General features: G+C 36.1%; 1 protein-coding gene across 2 annotated transcripts in view; it reads left to right on the top strand.

Annotated features, from left to right (window-relative positions):
* The window catches only part of GSK3A_1 (Glycogen synthase kinase-3 alpha), a 33737-nt gene extending 13958 nt beyond the window's left edge, over positions 1 to 19779 (top strand). The window contains exons 6-9 of one of the 2 annotated variants that reach the window (XM_051209135.1): positions 651 to 757; positions 2458 to 2651; positions 9066 to 9252; positions 12964 to 19779. In XM_051209135.1, coding sequence (XP_051074564.1) covers positions 651 to 757; positions 2458 to 2651; positions 9066 to 9252; positions 12964 to 13340 — 865 coding nt within the window. In that variant the 3' untranslated portion in view covers positions 13341 to 19779. Of the gene's footprint in view, positions 1 to 650; positions 758 to 2457; positions 2652 to 9065 lie in introns of both variants that reach the window. The other variant, XM_051209134.1, reaches the window with a different exon arrangement.
* The last annotated feature ends 2134 nt before the right edge of the window (positions 19780 to 21913 follow it).

Raw genomic sequence — 21913 nt, 5'->3', positions numbered from 1 at the left:
AGATCTTCTGACTCCCAGGGCAGAGTTTAAAAGGTTTGAATAATTTCTTCTGGTTAGCGTTTTTTAGCGAGTTAGTTTTCTACGGGATGGGGACGCTAACCCCATGCCCAACCCTCCTCCTTTATCCGGGCTTGGGACCGGCAGTAGCCCCTGGAGGGACTCCAGGCGGAGTTTTGTATATGTTACTACGTCATCTCAAATAAGGCAGATCTCCAGTCACCTTGAAAGGGGAATAACTCATTTATGAATGATGTATCCTGTATTGTTAGACAGGAATGATAAAACATTGCATAATGAAACCAAACTTGAAGTTGTGCATCGCAACTAGAAACGCTTTTTTTATCAGTGCACATTGTTTAGTAACTGAACTTATTTTTGAATTCTGTTTCAACTGAATTATACTGGGGCGCATTAATTAAAAGATGGGATATGACATGAAGTATTTGTGTTCACCATATTCTCTGGTAAAATCAATGTCCTAATTTGTTGCCTGCAGAGCATTTTCATCTCTTTCGCTGAAATTGATACAGGCTATTTCATTTAAGACTTGAAAATAACTTGTTTTTATAGAATTTATTACTCCATACTAAGGGTTTTCTACTTATAGATTTCATTACAACTGTAATTAGTTAATTATTTTATCTCTTTAGTGCGAAAGTTTTAGTTCGCGGTGAACCTAACGTTTCTTACATATGTTCCCGTTATTACCGGGCTCCTGAATTGATATTTGGTGCTGTGGATTACACATGTCAGATTGGTAAGTGCAATATACTGTGGGAAAGACTTCATTTTTAAATTTATCGGATCACCGGTTTTAAGCGGTCATTGAACAAGTGGTTGAACTACGTAGAATAGGTTCTGCTTGCCAATGACTGAGTAATACTCCATTCATAGCATTTCCTCATACTAGATATCTTCCGAATTCAGTGATGAAAACTAAACAGTATTAGAGTCAATGAAGAGATCCAGTTATTTGTAAAAAAAATACAATTTAGGGCGAAATAAACACCTTTGTAAACAAGCGGGTTAAACTACAGATAGCTCTGTTTCTAACTTTGAATGCTCAATCTACAAGCTTAGTCTTTTCTCAGCTAATTTCTATGAAGGCAGTTTGTTGAAAAAAGTAATACGTCACTGAATTTCTATCTCGTAAAAAAGGATTTAGAACAAAGATATAGCACTTCTAGCTGTTTAGCTGGTGACATTATGTCCCCAAACACTTGGTCACCTGTTCACTAAATATCGTGCACAATTTTTAGGAAGTAAATCACACGTTAGTATAACGAATTGCAAACCAGTTTAGCTAGGCTTCTTAAAGTTTGGTATTTTCAACTAAGCCTTCCGTAACATACTCCATAATCATCTGGGATTAAGCCTAACTTCAGCTGGTTTTTGTTATAATGTATATATTATCGTTTTGAAACACGGGTTTCTGTGAGTTGAACACGTATTGCACACGTCATCCTGACGGTTTCCATAATGAGAACATTTTGCTATAATTACTGTTTGCTTCAGCAATGAAAAGTTATTAACTTTGAAAAGCTATGTTGACTTAGCTTTTATTGGCGCACCACAACTTTATCCTACTATTGGGATCAGTCAGTCAGTCAGCTACAACCTTGGACCAGGCACATATATACATCGGTCCAAGTTGCCATACCTCATTAGCACAGCAAGATGAACACCGGATACACAGAAGTAGTTCCTTCGATGGTGGTAATGTATAAGAGATTGTGCATAAGGATATAGTACAGGAAGAAAGAATTAGTTGATAGAAAAAAGATATGAAGCGATTTTAATCTCATAGTTTAAAGGAAGACAGAGAGTGTATACACCGACACCGCTGTGATCGATTCTGAGCCATGTCATCCACAGTCTCCAACCACTTAATACGATAGTCGCACAGATCCCAACCAAGTAGTTTGCAATTACCAACATGGCTCAGACCAGAAGCTAGTAACTTCAAGGACTGTTGCCATGTTTTGGTTTGGTCGCCCCTAACTTTCTTCCAATCATCTTCGACTAGAAGTGTTCGAGTAAAGAGCCTTCACACGGCTTATGTACTTCGGAGGTACGCCTTTCAATGACGGACACTGACACAGAATTCCTCGGTCTACGGATTCAAATGCTGCTTTTAGGTCAAGAAAGACCACCGTTATCGGGTGCCGTTAAGCATGTCTGTGTTCTAAGATCTGACGAATGGCGAATATGTGGTCGATGCAGCCAGGAGCAGGTCTGAACTCAGCCTGATTTTCTCGTGTTTGCAGTTCACGAGTCTTTGTTAAGTGTCCGATAACAATTGAGGCTAGTATTTTAGATGTTATACTAGTTAAACTAATCCCTCTATGGTTATCATTGGATGATTTTGACCCTTTATGTATTATTTCTGTAGTTTTTTTTCTGGACTTAAATTCTTAATCGTTTTTTCGATTATAACTCATTTGTTTGTGTCTACAGATGTTTGGTCAGCTGGTTGTGTACTTGCTGAACTTTTGTTAGGCCAGCCAATTTTTCCTGGCGAAAGCGGTGTAGACCAGCTTGTTGAAATTATAAAAATCTTAGGTACTCCTTCCCGCGAACAAATTCACGAAATGAATCCTGACTATCGGGAATTTAAATTTCCACAGATTAAACCTCATCTCTGGTCAAAAGTAAGATATTCTTTGTTGTTTTTTTTAAAAGTTATCTTGATTTCTAATACGATTAATCAGTTTGAGATTAATGGTTTGTGTGTTCCACATATTTCTTGTCCCTTTGAATTATATATTTTATTTCTTGTCGAAGATAAAACAGAATAGACACAAAGTTGATATTGTTTTACTGCTACCTACGTTGTCTCATATTTTACTATTATGAACTGGTGATAACTGCAGCAATGATTTAAAATAGACATAACTGTCTGTTTCATGTATTATCAGAACTGATTTATGCTATGACGTTTGGGATATTCGTTTCTCTAGATCTAATCGATAGTTTACCATCACTCCAAAATCAGGAATTTAATATGTAAAATATGCATTTGAACGCGAAGCTAATTCTTCCAACTGTTTTAGTACAGTTACAGCGATGTATAGATTAGAAACTCTCTTATCAATAAATATAATGCGCTTGCATTTCTGTTAATTGAACGAGTTTAAAAATATTGTTCTTGTTACTGGACAGATAAAAACACTTGACAAGTTTTTGTAACTTGCGGTTATATAACATCGGTGAAAGTTGTAGACCTTAAAGTTATGTTGTTTACCGAAACGAAGGATAGCCTTACTGCTATAGGCAATTAAAGTTTAGTCATTTCATTTTTTATGATCGTTCGTTTAATATTTATTATTATGAAAGCTTTTAAGTTCGAATATGCAGAGTTTATGATCCCATGGAAATTCTGATTGTTCAGTGAGAAAATTACAACAGAGGTTTCTAAACACCTCGACGATCAACTTAAAAAGATAATGATATGGTATATATTACTTATTGAAGGCTATCACTCCCCTTGGGACATAGATCACCGAATAGGGATCTCCAGTCAATTCTGTTCTGGGTTCTACTTTCCAGTTGTTGTCAAGATGTCTTCATGATCTTGATGTCTGACTCCAATTCCTGATGCTACGTATCTTTGGTCTGCCTCTTCTCCATTGGCCTTAAGGATTCAAATTTATTTATTATTTATTTATTTATTTGAACACAAATATTGGTACAAGAGGGCACCAAATATATGCGCCACACAAAACAATGAGGATTCGAAGAGAAAAAAAGAACAATAACGAACAGATTAGTGTACCGTAGTGTAATAATAATAATAATAATAATAATAATAATAATAATAATAATAATAATAATAATAATAATAATAGTGGGGAAACGGAAAGGTACAATCAGAAGAAATCTTTCAGTTAAGGAAGAAACAACCACTTTTTACGAAGAAAGTAAAAGAAGGTTACAGCAGGATCGCCACTGACTTCTATTCTGAGCCATATCTGATAACGTCTCTAGCCACTGTGTTGCACCATCTCTCTGACCCCAGTCAGGGAGTCGTGAAGGATCAACACAAGTCAGTCCTTTGCAGCGTTCTTTCATGCCACGACACCATGTCATATACTGACCACCTCTCCGCTTCTTCCAACCAGTCCCAGCGTCGGCAAATTGTGCACGACGTGGAATTCTCTGGGACGACATCCGTGGAACATGTCCAAGCCATCGAAGTCGATGTTTCAAGATGGTGACACCGATTGCATTATCGTCTCTGTGCCCGAACACACGATGCCGAACCTCTGCATTACTAACATGGTGTTGCCACTGGATGTCAGCAATCCTCCGGAGACAACGATGATCAGACACAGAGAGTCGTCTAACATCCGAACGAAGTGAACCCTTTTTAAAGATAGGGACAACTATCGGCTCATTCCATGACGTTGGCACACTCTCGAGCTCCCAGACCTTTGTAAACAACGTCATCAGTTCCTTAGTCAGAAAGTCACCACCATCTTTAAAAAGAGCCGGAGGTAAGTCGTCTGGACCAGGTGATTTGTAGTGCTTCAAGAGTTGGAGTTCCTTGAGGACTTCCGCTTCATTTGGTGGATCAGTCGTCACCAGCCATGGAGGGCAGGACTGTTCGATCGATGTTGCCGGAACAGCAGGCCAGTTGAATTGCCCTTCGAAGAATTCTGCCTCCGGTAATTACCAGATGCAGCTGCTGCTTCCAGCTCATTAGCACGCTCCGACCACCAGGCTTCTCGGTCCTTACACAAGCTTTGCCCAATTTCATTACGTAACATCCTTCGTTTGTGGTCAAACTCACGGTAGACCGACGAGCGTCGACGAGTTGTAAGGAACCAGAAGAAACCCAGTGCTTATAAGCGGGACGTTTCGCGAACCCACAACTGACTGTACTCGCCATTTTCATGGCGTCATGCAATTACAGCCAATGGTAGCTAGCCTAGAAACTAGCTCGGTTCGATACTTACCAGCAACAGAAGTTGCAACCAGCTCGCTAACATCAATCCGTTGGTGGTGGTTACTTCGTTGGCCACTGAAAAGTAAGGTAAGATTGGCGCAGACCAAGGCATGGTCAGAGTCCAGATAGGTACTCCAAAAGGAGCGGCAGTCTTGTACACAACCACGCCAGCGGTAGCTGATCGCGATATGATCAATCTGAGTCCAGGCTTGAGATGCAGAGAGAAGACGCCAGGTGGCACATCGGCGATGACTGTGCCGGAAGTTAGTGCTAGCCAGAAACAGGTTGTGGTCTGTGCACAGTTGCAGTAGACGGTCCCCGTTATCTGTTCTGCGACCAACAAGTTCCCATCGGCCACCCAAACGATTCTCTTCTGTGCCTAGACGCCCGACCTGAGCATTCAAGTCCCCGGCTAGTGCTACAATATCTGTCGAACTCACTTTCTGGAGAAGAACAGATAACCGGTGGTAGAATTCATCCTTGATTGCATCCGGGCTGCAATCTGTCGGGGCATGGTCGGAGATGACGAAAAGACATCGTTTCCCACGCCGATTTCTTCTCACTTTGATGGAACTTTCTAATCTAACAGCACATAACCGACTGTTTATGGCTCATTTATGATGTAGTTTGATGATTTGAACAATGAGTGTTCCATTGACCTCCAGTATCTTTCCTTAATTTCCTCCCCAGTTGGTAGCTGGTTCGTTTCTCTGCCACAGTAGGTTATCGCTGTTTGTTTCTGGTCAATGGACCTAGAGCATTTTGCGTAGACAGCTGTCTATGAATATTTGTACTTTTTGGTGATGTTGCTGACAGTTTTCCAAGTTTTAGCTCCGTACAATATCACTATCTTAAAGTTAGTGTTGGAAATTGTGATTGGTTTTGTGTGACAGTTGTTTTGATTTACGGAAATTCTCTGATTGTAAGGATGCTGCCGTTCCTTCGCTAACTCGTCCTTTGATGTATTCATCAGATTCTCTATGTTTGTCATTGGTAGTGCTTAGATGCGTAATTTCTTCCACCTCTTCGAGAGATTCATGATCAAGTGTGGTTTTATTGGGTCTTTATGCGTTGTATTATGGGATCTTGGTTTATCCATTGGGAATACTGAGGTGTACTGCTGCGGAAACCGCGGCTGTACTTTCGGTATTCGTCCTGCATTTGTTGCCGTGTGTGCAATAGAAGAGCTAAGCCATCTTCAAATAACCCAGCCGTGTCCAAGGTGTTCATTTTATCGCGTGCTTCACCTGAGATGTGCAAACCTTCATAATCCATTCAGTAACCAGAAGAAAGATGAGGGGCGAGAGTAAGCAGTCTCATCTGACACTGATCTTCTCTTGGAATGCATCTGTGATCTGCCTTCCATTACCCACTATGTAATTCAGTCTGTCGTAGAAGTTTCATATGGTGGTGACTATCTCTCCGGCCACTCCATATGAAGATTGTTCCATTAGGTTCACCTATCCACGCTGTTAATTGCTTTTCCATAGTCAAGGAAGTTGATGTATGGTGATGAGTTCTATTCACTTGATTACTCAACGAATGATCTGCAGTGTTGGGACTTGTTGTGTACATGATTTATCCTTACGAAAGCTGGCATGTTTATCTCGCAGTTGAGCGTCTGCTGAATTTTTCATTTGCTTCAACAACACTGTCAAAAACTCCGTCTGGTACTAGCATCAATGTGATGCCTCCATAGCTCTCACACTTAATAAGGTCTTATGATTGTTGTCTTGATGTGGCATCTCTCTTACCAGTATTCCGGTACTTGTTATTCCTTATGAATCTTTCTGAATAGAATAGCATTTTTTCAGTTTCCTCTATGTTTGACTTTAGTGAATCAGCTGATATGTTGTCAAGTCTTTCTGCTTTCCCACTCTTAATTTGTCTGATGGCCATGCTGATTTCTTCATTTGCTGGTAGGATAAGGTCTGTGTGTGCTACTTCAATGTCCGATAGGTTCAGTAGTGCTACCCTGTTAAAGTGCTCTAAATGGTGGATGCCGCTTTTTAATAATCCATTTAATTAACTACTGTTATTATTAATGTGAAGCAATAACGTCGCATTCCGCGGTCAAAGATTCCATGTCTAATCTTTGCTTTTTCACTCTAAATATACACAATGATAAAAGTTGATTTCACTAGTGTTGAAATATGTGATAACACAATATATCCTGTATGCACAATCACTAATGAGTGGTTGTTCAGTTGAACACTATCTAAAAAGATTTTATGGGTTTTTTAGCTTGTGATTTCCTTACAGGTAGAATATCGTGTGAAGTTGTAGGCGACTAATAGATTAAGATTTCTCAGCTTGATGTCTTGTAGTTATTTGGGAAAATCTCTAATCGATTAAAGCCACTAGAACAAAGAGTGAAATCTTAAGTTTAAACAAATCTGTTATTTCCTATGGGCCTGCCAATATATAAATCGTCAATTAGAAACACCGAATCAACCTCGACGCTGCGTCAAACCACTGACGCGTTAACCGGTACGAGCAATCTACAGTCAGCTCTGAGCTCTTATTGATCCTCTGAAATAGTAGCTTCTCGCCTAACTCAACCGATTCAGTCTAGAACGCGAATATCAGCCTCCGCTATATGAATCGTGTGTTTCTGACATACGAAGTTTATATACATGCAAATCAGACCGCATCATGCCATAAAATAGTAGATTATAAGTATACAAGATCAAGCCAAAAGTGTCTGTAAGTGTGAGAATCTGTAACTAATAATATGAGAGTAATTTAAAAATAGTAAATCATATAATAGTAGTCAATAGGTCCAATAAAAGCTTATAATAAAAGGAACGTGAATATACATATAATATAGTTACTTAATAGTTATACAATTATATATATCATAAATAGATCCTAAGAGTTACCATTCACTTATTTTTCGTTCGGACATAACAATATCGTTCCTTATTTTGTTTGTAATTTTTGCAATGCATTGATTGGTTAGTGATGCTGATGATTGTTAGTATTAGAATCGTCATTTCCAAACACACATAGTGTATGTTATATATCCACTGAATATATGCTTGTACCTTAAACCCATTTCGTTTGAACTAATGCTACTGCTCGCTTTCCAATCGGTTAATAAAAATGGATTATAAAAAGTGTAAGAAAAGTTATATATGTTTAACTATCAATATAGATGCGGTCATAAAAAGTATAGATGTATGTACAAGTGGTGGTTTATTGGCTAAAACGTTCGGCTTGCAGCTACTAAGTCTCAGTTTCGATCGCCGCTCCACCTACTTCGATTTAAGCTCTGGGTTAGTGTCACCAACTTTACTGTGTGGCTCATAACCATATTGACGTTTATAGATAAGAAAATCGTACGGATTACCCAAATATATTTACGTTATATTTTAGCGTAATAATACATAACAATTTGTATATTTCCAATATTACCACAGGAATTGTTTCCTATTTCCCTTCCACTAAATGGTAAATTTGCTGTTGTAATAAATCTGTCTATCACAAAGTAATTTCTGTACTGTTTGTAACATAACTGAATTTCACCATAGTGGTCATGTAATAGGGTAGGTGAATATTGTCTTGTTTATCATATAGAGCTTTTACTTATACATACTTGTAAGTAATCTCTAAGAAATATCTACATGAATACATTTTTCTGATAATAATTATAATAGCACTGGACGAATAATATTTGTTGGTTATCACTTTCAATGAATCTTGAATTTCAGGTCGAATTTCTATACTTTTGTCATATATATGACGTCCGTCTAGAAAGCATGGGACCTAACGTTTTAAAAATACCGACTGTCGTAAAATGATCAGTCAGTTATTGCTTAATTAGGTGAATAACAGTATTTCAAACTCGTTAGAAATATAGTGGAGTTGACTAGTTTTCAACGAAGCTTTTTTATTACCAGCAAACAAAATAGTAGGGTGAGATATTTTGTCATGAATTTTATGGATTGTGCTTGTTATAATATATATGTCTTTTAACGAAAATTTTTGATAAACATCGTTTATGCAGATACATTCAATATGATGCACGACTAATTAGGTGTAATTTGGTTCATAATATTGTCAACATTTTTGTTTCAATTTCGCACATTCACTCCTTTTTTAAACTTTTCCTTAGGTTTTTCGTCCTCGCGTTCCATCGGAAGCAATTCAGTTGGTGTCACAGTTACTTGACTACACACCCTCAAAACGTTTAGAACCGTTAGATGCTTGTTTACATTGCTTTTTCGATGAGTTAAGACAAGAAGGAACTAGACTTCCCAATGACAGACCTCTACCTCCATTATTTAATTTGACACCCTACGGTGAGTATCTGAATTTCACTATTATTATTAGCATCATTATGTTGATTAATTGTGTAATACTGCAATATATTTGTCTGTTCTTTACGGATAAAAAATTGCTTCTCTACTGTCAGGCTATATTGAAGCATCGACAACATGTTTGATGTAAGTTAAAACACTGAAATTTTGAACTGTTTTACATCATATAAACATTATGCTTAGTTTAAATCAAGTCATTATTGTGTGTATCTATACTGTTGACTATCAAATGGTGTTGCTATCCTGATATCTGAATGTTCTCTTCATTTATTCTATTTTTAGCCTAATTCTTACGCTATAATAAAGTGTGTATAAAAATGTTAATTTGTATACCGATTTTGTTTGATTACTTATTTCTGTTCTTTTTTTTTTCTTTCTTTCTTTCTCTCTCTCTCTCTCTCTCTCTCTCTCTCGATAATTGTAAGCTGTATTTTCAATATCAATAAAGTTTTACACTTTTCCAGGTACGAATTTAATGTTCACATAAAATTGATTTTTATTAATTTCGTATTTATTGTTCTGTATAGTAGTGTATAACTCAACAAAATTACTTATTATCTATATTTTAAACAAACTCCGACTGTAACTCTCTCAGGGTTACTGCCGGTCCGAACCTCGGGTAAAGGAGGAGGGTTGGGCATGGGGTCAGCAACCCCATCCCGTAGAAAACAACCTTGCTATGAAACACTAACCAAAATCAACATATTAAACCATCTAGACTCTGCCATATCCGTAGGTTAATAGTATTTGATCATACGTGCCTTCGAAATATTGCTCGTATATCCTGGGACCATCGAGTAAGTAACGCAGTTGTTAGGAAACGGGTACTAGTTAAGCATGGCAAATCAATTGATGACGTAGTGAAACTTCATCAGTTGAGATGGCTGGGACACGTGTTACGTATGCCCAACGACCAACTGCCTCTACGTGCGATGTTCAGTGGTATAGAAGTAGGTTGTAAGAAAGCTAGGGGCGGCCAGACCAAAACATGGCACAAGTCCATGAAGTCACTGACAAGTGGACTGAGTCATGTTGGTAGGTGTAGACTACGTGGTTGGGGACAGCGAGATGATAGCAACCGATGGTTAGAGACCCTGAATGACATGGCTCAAAATCGTTTGCAGTGGCGCAGGTGCATCCACTTTTTGTGTTCTCCCAAATTCTAATCTTCTGACTTCTTCATATCCCTTTCTTTTTTCTCTTTCCAAATTTATTTCACTGGATTATACTCCTTGAATAACATCTTCAAACCCTAACTTTTCTGATTACAGCTTATAATTTTACTACATCTAGCACTACGGGATTTGAATCGACCACTGCATCTCTGTGCTAATGTGGTGTGGTAACTCGAACTGATGTACGAACGTACGAAGTTCTACGTTGTCACTGACTGACTAGACTCTGCCCTCCGAATTGAAAGAAGAATTATGACGCCTCATGATGAAAGTCGAGATTCTTTGAAAGTCATGAGGCTGATGCCCTTTCTAACAACCAGAGCGACAATTTTTATAAGTAAATGGAACGTCAGGATAATGTGCGAGACCGGGAGAACCGGTCAAATAGCAAAGGAAATGACGGGATATAGCTTGGTGGTGCTCGGAATCATTAAAACCCATTGGATTCAAGCTGGACAACAAATGTTAGATTTGGGAGAGATGCTGCTATACTCAGGTCACGAACAGGAAAATGCCTTACATACAAGGAGTTGCACTGATGCTGTCCATTGAAGCACTGAAGTCGGACATAGAAGTAACTACGAATATTCTCCACATTGTAATCAGGATTTGGGAGGGAGAAGTGCCACAGGCAGACTGAAAATAAGGATATCTCATCAGAATACCAAAGAAAGGAGATCTGAGCAAATATGAGCACTACAGAGACACACTACTATCGGTACCAGGAAAGGTTTTCAACACGGTGTAGCTGAACCGGATGAAAGATTCAGTAAACACTCAACTTTGAGATCAACAGCCTGGATTCCGTAATATGATCGGTCATGTACAGACCAAATCTCCCTTTTCTCTTCCGGTGGTTGACTTGATTATGAAATCCTCCACATCTGACGGGAAGCACGGAATACAACGGACAGGTTGGGTGCAACTAGACGATCTGGACTTCACAAATGACTTAGCTGTTCCATCCCATACACACGAGCAAATGCAGATCAAGACAACCAATGTGGTATCAACCTCTGCAACAATAGGCCTCAACATACACAAGGGAAAAAGTAAAATCTTCAAATACAACGTGGAGAACATCAACCTAATCACATTTGACGGAGAAGCTTGGGAAGAGGTGAAAACTTTCACGTATCTGGGTAGTATCATCGATGAATAAGGTGGATCTGATGCAGACGTAAAGGCAAGGATTAGCAAAACAAGTACAGCATTCTTACACTTCAAGAATATATAGAACTCAAAACAACTGTTAACCAACATCAAAGTTTTAATCTTCAATACGAACGTCAAAACGGTTCTACTATACGGATCTGGAGCTTGGAGAGCTACTACAGCCATCATCAAAAAAGCACAAGAATTTATTAACAGTTGTCTACACAAAGTACTGAATGTCTGTTGACTGGGTACCATCAGCAACAACCTACTGTGGGAATGAACAAACCAGTTTCCATGTGAAGAGGAAATTACGAAAAGACGCTGGAAGTATGTAGGACATACATTACAGAAACCATCAAACTGCATCAGTAGGCAAGCCTTAACTTAGAATCCTGAAGGGAAACGGAAAAGAGGACACATTGTGTTGGGAATTGGAAATGGTTATCGAAATAATGATTAGCAACTGCAAAGGATTGCCCAGGACAGAATTGTATGGAGAATGCTTTTTGGCGGCCTATGATTCTCCATGAGGGGTAAGAGGCGTAGGTAGGTATGTCAGTATAATTCAAACAAGAAAAATACATGTGAAATTGAGTGGTAAAATTATTATTTAAATTTAACATCACTCGTTCATAATTTACAACATATCTCTGTGATAGTTATTCCAATTATCAGTATTGCGTACTTTTTTTAGGAACTATCGATTTCAAATAAAATAATACTAATCTGATGAATTTGTCAGCCAATTGTAATAATCAATATTACTTGAAATTGTTAGAATGCCCTCTTGATTGAAATAATCCTTTTCCTATTCTATGATTTTTTAAATATTTCCTCCAAATTCCCTGGTATGACAGAGGGTCAGGAGAGCTAGCTCTCCTTCTCGAAATGCTTTCACAGTCACTCACGCAGCAATCCTACTCACTGCATTCTCGCAGTGGGTTTATTGTTCATGAAATTGAGAGGACGAAAAGCGAATATTCGGTGCTTTAACAGGGTTGGTGGACATGGGGGGTCCACCTATGGTATTTGGAAAACCTAGATTCCAAACCAATGATGAACATGGGCTCCATGATCCTAAGGGAATGAATGGTTTATGAACCTATTATTGGTCACCAGCTACCATGGGACTGCATCTCCTGACGTTGCTTGACTGCCTTGTGCATTAGACCTTTCGGTCGAAGACTCCTGGTGTAACCGCCTAAGGAGACCACCTTTTCTGTCTGGGCACCCGAGCAGTACCACAGTCCACACAAAAATCAAGTGACTTGTGTGGCGCATATGTGTTCAGTGCTCCTTTGTACCAATATTTATGTGTTCAAATAATAGTAATCTGTTGATTTCGTTTTTATACTTTTAGAAATGACTATGCGAGATGATATGTACAAATTTCTCCCACCTTCTCGAACATCCGGAGGAGCTGGGGGATCAGAGTCAAGTTTACCACCTACTTCGGATCTTTCAATGGTAGAGCAACCACAACCGCATCATATAACAGATGCTGTTGATCGCACGGGACAAAATCACAATCCCTCTACATCAGAAGGGAGTAAATTATCGGATTCAGAAATTCGATTAGCAGTTGTAGCTCCATCTCGTAGTTCGGATAACATACAACTCATATCAAATAACAGTAACAACAATGATAATAACAACAATATTGATATACCTCATCAATTGAAAGATTCCTGCCATGAAGAGTTAGAATCTAGGAATATTCAAGGTGTCAATAGTTAAAGATAATGATCACATTGTGTCTATCTATAAAATTTATTCACTATATTTGTCCTCATGTGACATTTGTTAAATTCCGAAATTCAATATCACGAAACAAGGATGAAAAACCATTCGACTCAGGTTTCTCGTCCAGTTTATTCCTCCTGAGACAAGTACTAATTATATACATGTACAAATATTTACCAATATAATCAGTAATATTTCTTAAGATTAATGAAGCTCCTTCCTGTAGATGACAATCAAAATAACACAGAATTATAGTGACAAAGTAATTTGTTTTATTCCTATTTTAGGATTTCACTTATTTTCCATTTCTGTACAAACATACTCTCACATTCACAATTTAATGATCATTTCTCATGTAATTTCAATCATATCCACTCTCTTTCAATCACTTTAATTAACAACATCTACATATTTTGTGTTTTTTTTTTTGTTCATTCATGTATGCTACATTTAATGTTGTAGTTTGTTTATTTTCAACATTGGCACTTTGTTTTTTTTAATCATTTTTTTCTGACTACCTTACTTTGTTTGTTTTTCCTGCCTAAATGTGACATTGCTGTTTGAAAAGTAAATGAATAGTCGTTTACACGAAATATCCTTTGGTTACAACTCTTTATATTGTCTTCTAACTATTTCTGTTTTTTAAGTGATAATCAAGGAAAGTATTTGTTTATTAAGTGGTACAGTGCAACATTTAAAAATTTGTTTTCTAAATGTATGTCAACTGTAATGTTTCTTTATTTTTTTTCGTAGTGTTTTCTTAACATTCTCTTAAATTACAGTTGTTTATCATTCCTGTTATTAATACTGCATGCGGCGCCCGATAAACATTATATATATATATATATATATATATATATATATATATCGGTTACAAAACAGACATCTTTCTTTCACATATTACGGCATTTTTTCTCGTCACTGCTCTCCTGTTGGTTCGTCTTTCATATCATATCATATATAAATACATATATATGCCATTATAGATTATAATTATAGACAAGTATATCAATTTACGATCATGATGTTTAATAGAATCCTTGAACATTTTTCTTTCCGTATACACCACTTTGTCTTTTTTTGCAATGACTTTAATGAATATTTCTGTCCATTGGAAACTTAATCAGTAGATAGGCAGGCTGCAAAAATATGTGGACTAGTCACATTACAAACAATATTTTATGTAATGATTTGTATTTGAGGGAAATAATTTCAATAATTAAAGGAACCACTGAGTTACAGATTGACATGTTGTGATTTCACATTCACTGATCTCTATTTCTATATAATACGCACCTTAATTAGTTATATGGGAGAAAAATGCGTTTACTTTGTGTGTTTATCTACATATACTTTCGTACCTACGTGTTATTCTGTCATATTTCTATGAACAGTTTTTAATTTTCCGTGCGTATCTAATGTAATATATTGATCAATATAATATACATATGTAGTACAACTTGTGTTCTTTTCTATCATTCATATGTAATCATCTTTTATTTAATTCACCAACGTATAACTATTAATCCTAGTTCTGTCCAAAATTTAAGCTGTTATAAATTACATTACAATATCAATCCCCTCCCATATCTGTGTAATTGAATAATTACACAAACCATATATTATATTTTGTATCATTATGATAACTGTCACTCAGTTTATTCAAGAAAAGCAAAAATGAAGGAGATTAAATAAAGAATTTGTAAACTTTGTCAACTTTGTGCTTTTTCTGTGCTATATTTCTATTTCTTCTTTCATACATAATAAATAGTAAGTGGTGGTCTAGCTGCATAGTCTTTTTAATTCTAAAAAATCAAACAGTTTAGTGTCTGTTCAGAATTCTTAACCGTTTATTAATATAATGAATACTTATACGTGAATATCGTGTAGGACGATGTAAAATAATCGGTCTTATATACTCGAGTATAAGTTGAGACCGCCATTTTGTAATTGAATTTATAAAAGTAAATAGTTATTGTCAAACACCATAAAGTATATTTACTTAGCTCTTAGTGAATTCATGAATTAGTACAAAGTTATATCCACTCCTGGTTTTTTTTCAAGTTACCATTATTATTATTGCAAGTAACAACCACTTTATGGTTCGTTTATACAGATAACATGTAAGACGCCTGACATATTACATACACGAACATAGTAACTAAGTTTTTGTAAGCGGAATACTGTTATCATTTGCAAACTTTCGACTGGTTGGAGGAAATCTATGCCTTGTAGCAGCTCTTCTAAACTTCTATATATTTATGATCATCATTACTCCTAATACTACTCCGTTCAAAGTCAATTTACTGAAGGTCGACCCTAAAAATGCACATCTCACCTTATCCCACGGATATCCGTCTCCGACGGTAAGGTCTCAACAAGTACGGAGCTAACACAAAAACTACTCATAAAAAGGTCGTGTGTGACCGACCTCAAGCATCTGTCCCTTGGGCACTGCGGTCACGCTCTCAGATCACTATGACCACCTCTAATCCAATTTCCTTTTCAGGTACCTCCGGAAGAACCCTTCCACGGTGTGGGCAACTGGGAAGTGATAACCGCCTTCATAACTCTAACAGCACTCATAACTGACTGACTGGAGGTCTCATTTTTGTCCTTTAAAGACTACAATTCTGTCTTCATTTGAATAAACCAACTAATTGGCAGTTAGTTTACCGCATGACTAGGTACACCAAATATCACTTCGCTATGGCATGATGTATTGGTGTCTGTTACTCTACTAATAACTGGCAATTTTTCAGGTTGGCATTTCTCTTGTCATACTGCTTTTTACATATCTTACGTCTCATCACTGGTTTACTCAAAAAGCTATTTTTCCAATTAGTTCATAAGTAGCCCTCAATATTTCATGAATTTTCTGAGTTTCTCAGGTTTCGTCGTAAACTTTAGTTCTGAAGTTTTCACACAAAAATTATTATATCAAGTAGTATATAGGATTATTTCAAGGAGATGCTCATTCCCAAATTTGTGTGCAAATTGTCTGTCATACATGGTATATTCAGCTTTAATGAGTCGGAAAGATATTTTTGCATGTTGTCTCTTGCTGACTAGAAAGCTAGGTTTTGGTATGAAGAGTAAATTATTATTACAATAGTTTCTGTTGGTACATTGATCTGTTATTTACAATTGATTGATTACTGAGTAGGGACCAGTGTCATGTATGTCAAGTCTTTTTCAGTTCTGAATCGATCTAGTTGTAATATGGCCATTAGTCTTACTGACTCGATATCGTGTGCACTATGCTGAGGTGTAAGTTGGCGCTTGGAGGTGGTCAACAAGAAACTGGAGCTGAGTTTTGTCCCCTTTGACTTTCTCCAGCAAGATGTACCTGTAACCTAATTGGAACTGATACTCCCTAATAGATTCGATCCTGTGTCACAGCTTCGTAATCAGAGAATATCCAGCTCAATGAACGTTGTAGTGTTGGTCGCTATTTCAAGCCCATATAGTTTCCGGACGGGCCAATTTATTCATTCTTCTTGAGTCACATTTTGACCTTGTTAATTATTCGCTTATTAACCTTGACTTTTTATGTAAGCGTATGTGTATGCATTTCTTATCTTACACGTCACATGTCTGTAACTTATTTTTGTTCGGCTATAAATATCGATTCACACTTGGTTAAATCGAGTTGGCTTACATGCCTTCACCGCGCGTTGTTTCACTTCACTCTCTCCTCTTCGTTTATCTGGATCAACCATTGTATGCAATATACGTATTGGAAATTCATCCTTGTATTTGACTTATTTAATTCTGTTATTCGCCAACGTATATTAAGTCGGTAATTATATGCGAGGATTGGCGGCATGTATATTTCAATAAAAATCAATCATACAATCATTTATATCATCCAAATGGAGTCAGATCTCGGGCCACAAAAACGCAATACCGCCAAAGAATTGGATGGTGGCACTTACTGTAACATATACGGAAGTTCATGTTTGTCATATCAGTTTCACTATATAGATTGTGCTTTTCATATTACCTCATGGTTGCTAGTTTAATATTTCTTGCTTCACATTTGTATCTAAATTCAGTATTCCCACTTGACAAACTACCAAGTTACTGAATTAATCCGAGTCACCCACGTTTCCATCATATCTTTGTATTGGTTGAAGAATTCGTAAACAGCCATACATTTAATAATGACATTTGTGTTCATAAACAAGACATCACATACCGATATTGTTTCAGCCCAATGATCATCGGTAGTGATCTTAGCTTATGTATAATTAGTCAATAAATTTTCCTCAAAAAAGATTTGTGTACATAGCTTTGAAAGGTTTCGTGAACAAGTATTTTCATATAAAATTCGATAGCTTTACTGTTCACTTCATATGTGTGTAATAGTGAACATCTGGTTTTGGATTACTAGCTGTAAGGCCTTATCAAATGCTTGTCGTAAAGACGTAACCAACCAATCCAGGTTAATATACACTGTGATTCTTTATGAAATTTATGCAATTACTGGAATAATCCATAATAAATATTCGGTTTAATAATTAAACTTATCTACATATTTTCTGTTGTACCCACTCATTGCTTCGGGAATTCTGGAAGCATTATTAATATGCAAAATGAAAACTAGATTTGTGTATACGAAAATAGTTTGCTATATTCCTTTTTTTTGCTACACCCACTAGTTTTTTTTTTATATATTCACGTTGTTTTGTAAGTTTTATGTTTTCACCTTCAAGTTACAGGCAACCTTATCATTACAGTTGAATAAATTCCAATAAAATTTACTGATTTCATTCATCTTATCATCATTATAACTTGATATCACCTGAAACCATTTCTCTTTCACAATGATTTTCATGTATCTATGTGAAAAATTACATCGAAACCTTTAATCTTGTAAATTTATTTTTGACCTTTAATCTGTTATGTTTCCTGTAGTTTTCAGTCAGTCTGATGATTCATTTATTTATTAATAATTAATAGTTATTACATATTACACTCCATAATTTCCACTCACTTTATATATGTATATTCATATGTAAAAATTATTCATAGTATCAACTATTTCATATGAATACAATAGTACATACAACATTAAATTATGAAATCTTTGAAGAGAACAAAGTGTTTTTTTCTGAAAATATTTATTGTACTATTATATTTATTTATAAGTGCTTGTGTTTTATTGTTGCACAGGATAGGGGCTACCTGGACTCAATAGTTCAGTGGTTAACACTTTGGAGTTAATGTCACGAGTTCAAAGTTCTTGTGTGAACATGAACACTGGACTGCAGGTATATCCAGTTAACTAGTTTCAAATTCACCGCCTAGATTCAAATGCTAACCACTGTTCAGCTTTGTTATTCTATTTATTGACTTGATTTGCCGGGTTTTGTTTTGTAGAAGCTGAATGAATCATACCCACAAGTATGAAAATACTGTTAATAATTGAATTCATTAAAGCACATATTGATCGAAAGATTTTAATAGAATGCGTTCGGATGTAATAAATTAAAAAAAAGATAAGATTAGATGTAAATTTGAGGTAAAGAAAAAACAAAAAAATTATAAAACAGAACTTAGGGCGATATATATGTATATAGGGAAATTAGTAGACATGGTAATGAAAGCGATTTCTCAATCTGTTTTTATATGCAAATATCTGGCTTTTGTTCTGTATATAATCCATGTTTCTCCTATCATAGACAAAATTTGTAGATACGCGCTTCCGTGGATCTGGTTTTATTTTATAAGTAGTCTCGAATACTTTGTCAGATACTGTCTGACCAACTACGTGTTGCACAACAGACGATTTAATACTTCTGCATTATCCTTAATCGAGCCACTCGGAGAGGTGCAATATAATATATATTTCTGGTAATTATGAATTCCATATGAAATATAATAATTTTAGTGATAATTACTGATATTAGCTAACTTCGATTGGATAACTATGATGAATCAGGAGTGGTGACTATCTGTTGAAGCTCCTAATCGGTACTCAATCATTATGCCACATGAGTTAAAGCCTTGGACATTCGGATTTCTTGGCGATCACAATTTCATGGGGAATACTATCTTTAGAATCATGTAAATGTCACCACGAACTCCCTAAGTAGTTAATAACAGTCTGCTCATTATTGTCTGCCTTCCGGAATAGTCGTCGCCGATATGCCTCTGCAACTTAAACCTGGGCACAGATTGACCACATTGAGATCAGCTTCTAATAGTATGGATGCATACAGAGTTGCTGCCCTTTTTGGACTGCCTATCGGGATTCTGTTCATGCGTTGCTTTGACCTAAACATACCCTGGGTTTTGAAAACCAGCATACCCATCGTCCTAAACAGATTAATTCAAGGATATTGTCTGCAACTTCTTGCAATCAAATATCCAATAAAAGGTGAAAATAACCACTGGCTTCATTTGTATGTCGTCATGGAACTGAGAAATAAAACCACTTTCAGCTTTGCTAAACTTTCTGCAGATAGTCAGTAGGTTTTCTTGGCAGACTCCATACAGTTTGAGGCACATAGGTTTTCTTCAATGATGCATGAGCTTAAAGATACATGTATATCCTTAACTCAGAAAATTCGACAAAAGCCTAATAAAGACCGGGAAACATGGTGTCAGTGCTGTGAATCAGAATCAACAGCTTGACCTAGTAAAACCAGAAGCTTTTTAAACTCATCTGGGTGCTAGAAGTCTGTTGTCGGTGAAATAATATGTAAAGTTGATGACACTTCAATTGATAAATTTCAGATAAGACTCAGGACGGAAGCTAGCGATGATCCTGCTGTAGTTTTATTATTGCACTGGTTATAGAAGTGAGAACCCCCTAACTGGTTATATTTTTAAATGAACTGTATCTTATATTAGATACTATTCTTGTTAATTTATTTATTGATTGTAATGTACTCTCATCGTTTAATTCTTCACAATATTATTTCATCGTTGTGGCTCATTTTTCATGTTACCCTGGTGTACATAAATCTATATGCCTTAAGTGAGATAAAATGACTTCGTAATAGCTTATTTGAAGCATAATAAAATGAATGAGTATTTTGTATTAAATTTAATATTTACTCTGAAAATTAACGTAGCAACAACGAAATAGCTAAATAACTTCAATAATAAGTCAGAGTTGAATGTAATGGAATTTTAAATATTTTGCTAGTTGAATAAGGAAAAAAATAAGATTAACAATCTGATCATACATATACTTGTTAAGAACACTTATATAGAAAAATAAAAGGTCAACTAGACAAATGGAAGGTAAGAGGTCTTATCACACTATCTAAATTTATCCAACGGACTAATCTCTTTTAACGAAATAATTGTTTACGATGTGAAATTTTGCGATATCCATAAACTTCATAGCCTCTATTATGGTTGATTTTCATTACCAATATAAAGATGTTTTCTTACTTCTTTTGTATATGAGATTAATTAGCGTATGATGACATAATCCTCTGAAGTATTTTTGCTAATATTAAGCAAAGATGGTTTTCAAAATAATAAATCTGCAAACCAAAACGTATTACTAATATTTGGTTCGTCATAATGAGATGATGAAGTAATTGATTGTTGGACTGAGACGTGTAGGTAGGTGTACCCTACGTGGTTGGGGTCTATGTGATTATTGTAACAACTGCTTGGAGACGTTGGATGGCAGGTCATACACTAATCTAATGAATCACTAACTTGATAAATTAATATACTGACCGAGCAGAATGCTTTTTTCAGCACATTGTATCAGATAATTGTTTACAATTTCATTCATTCTGGCTTCATTTTACTAATTTGTCATCTGTATACTTCGGCACTTGCTTTTCTAATAACTAGGATTTCAAATCAAGTTACCATGTACAAATCATCTTAGTTGAAGTAAATAAAAGGTCTTTTACTTGTAACTCAATGAAAACTGACTATATTTTAATTAATTTTATTTATTTTGGCCTGCTTAATGAGATCGTCCCTTGTGCATTTCTGAGACATACTTAATTCTTAGTATTTCTGTACCGAGTGGTTTATGACTTCTTGGACTTGACATTTTCCTCTCTATACAGGTCAGATGTTTGATCAACTGTTGAATCTTTTCCGGCCTGGGCTAGAAAAATCATTTTGTAGTTCTTAATTATGTAAGAAAAACCCATTTCTGTGTATCAAAGTTTGATTTATATTTTTGTTTCTTCGTTATCCGAGTTGTAGAATAACAAGCTCAGATGATCAGCTTGCAATATCCAATAAAAACAAACTTTTACTACTCAGTATTGAGTTATAGAGATTATTGAATTTGATTGAAATCCTGAACAGAAAAAATCTAAAACCTCTTAATATGAGACTCAGCAATGAGTATCCATGACTCCGCACACGGCAATCGGATCCAGGACCTTCGGTTTCACACGCAACCTTGTAACCTCTAGACCACTTAGCCGGTGTTTAACAGTTATAGTAATTAACTTCAGTCAATCCACGACATTTCACGACCATCGTCCATTGTCTTCGGTGGGCTACTGTCTCATATCCAAAACACACATGCAATGAAGTACTTTTAATAGTCACTTTTGTCTGTATATAAGGTT

The sequence above is a fragment of the Schistosoma haematobium genome, chromosome 1 (genome assembly GCF_000699445.3).
Source record: "Schistosoma haematobium chromosome 1, whole genome shotgun sequence".
Taxonomy (NCBI): Eukaryota; Metazoa; Platyhelminthes; class Trematoda; order Strigeidida; family Schistosomatidae; genus Schistosoma; species Schistosoma haematobium.
The sequence above is the reverse complement of the archived record's forward strand: the minus strand, read 5'-3'. Positions and strand labels throughout refer to the sequence as shown.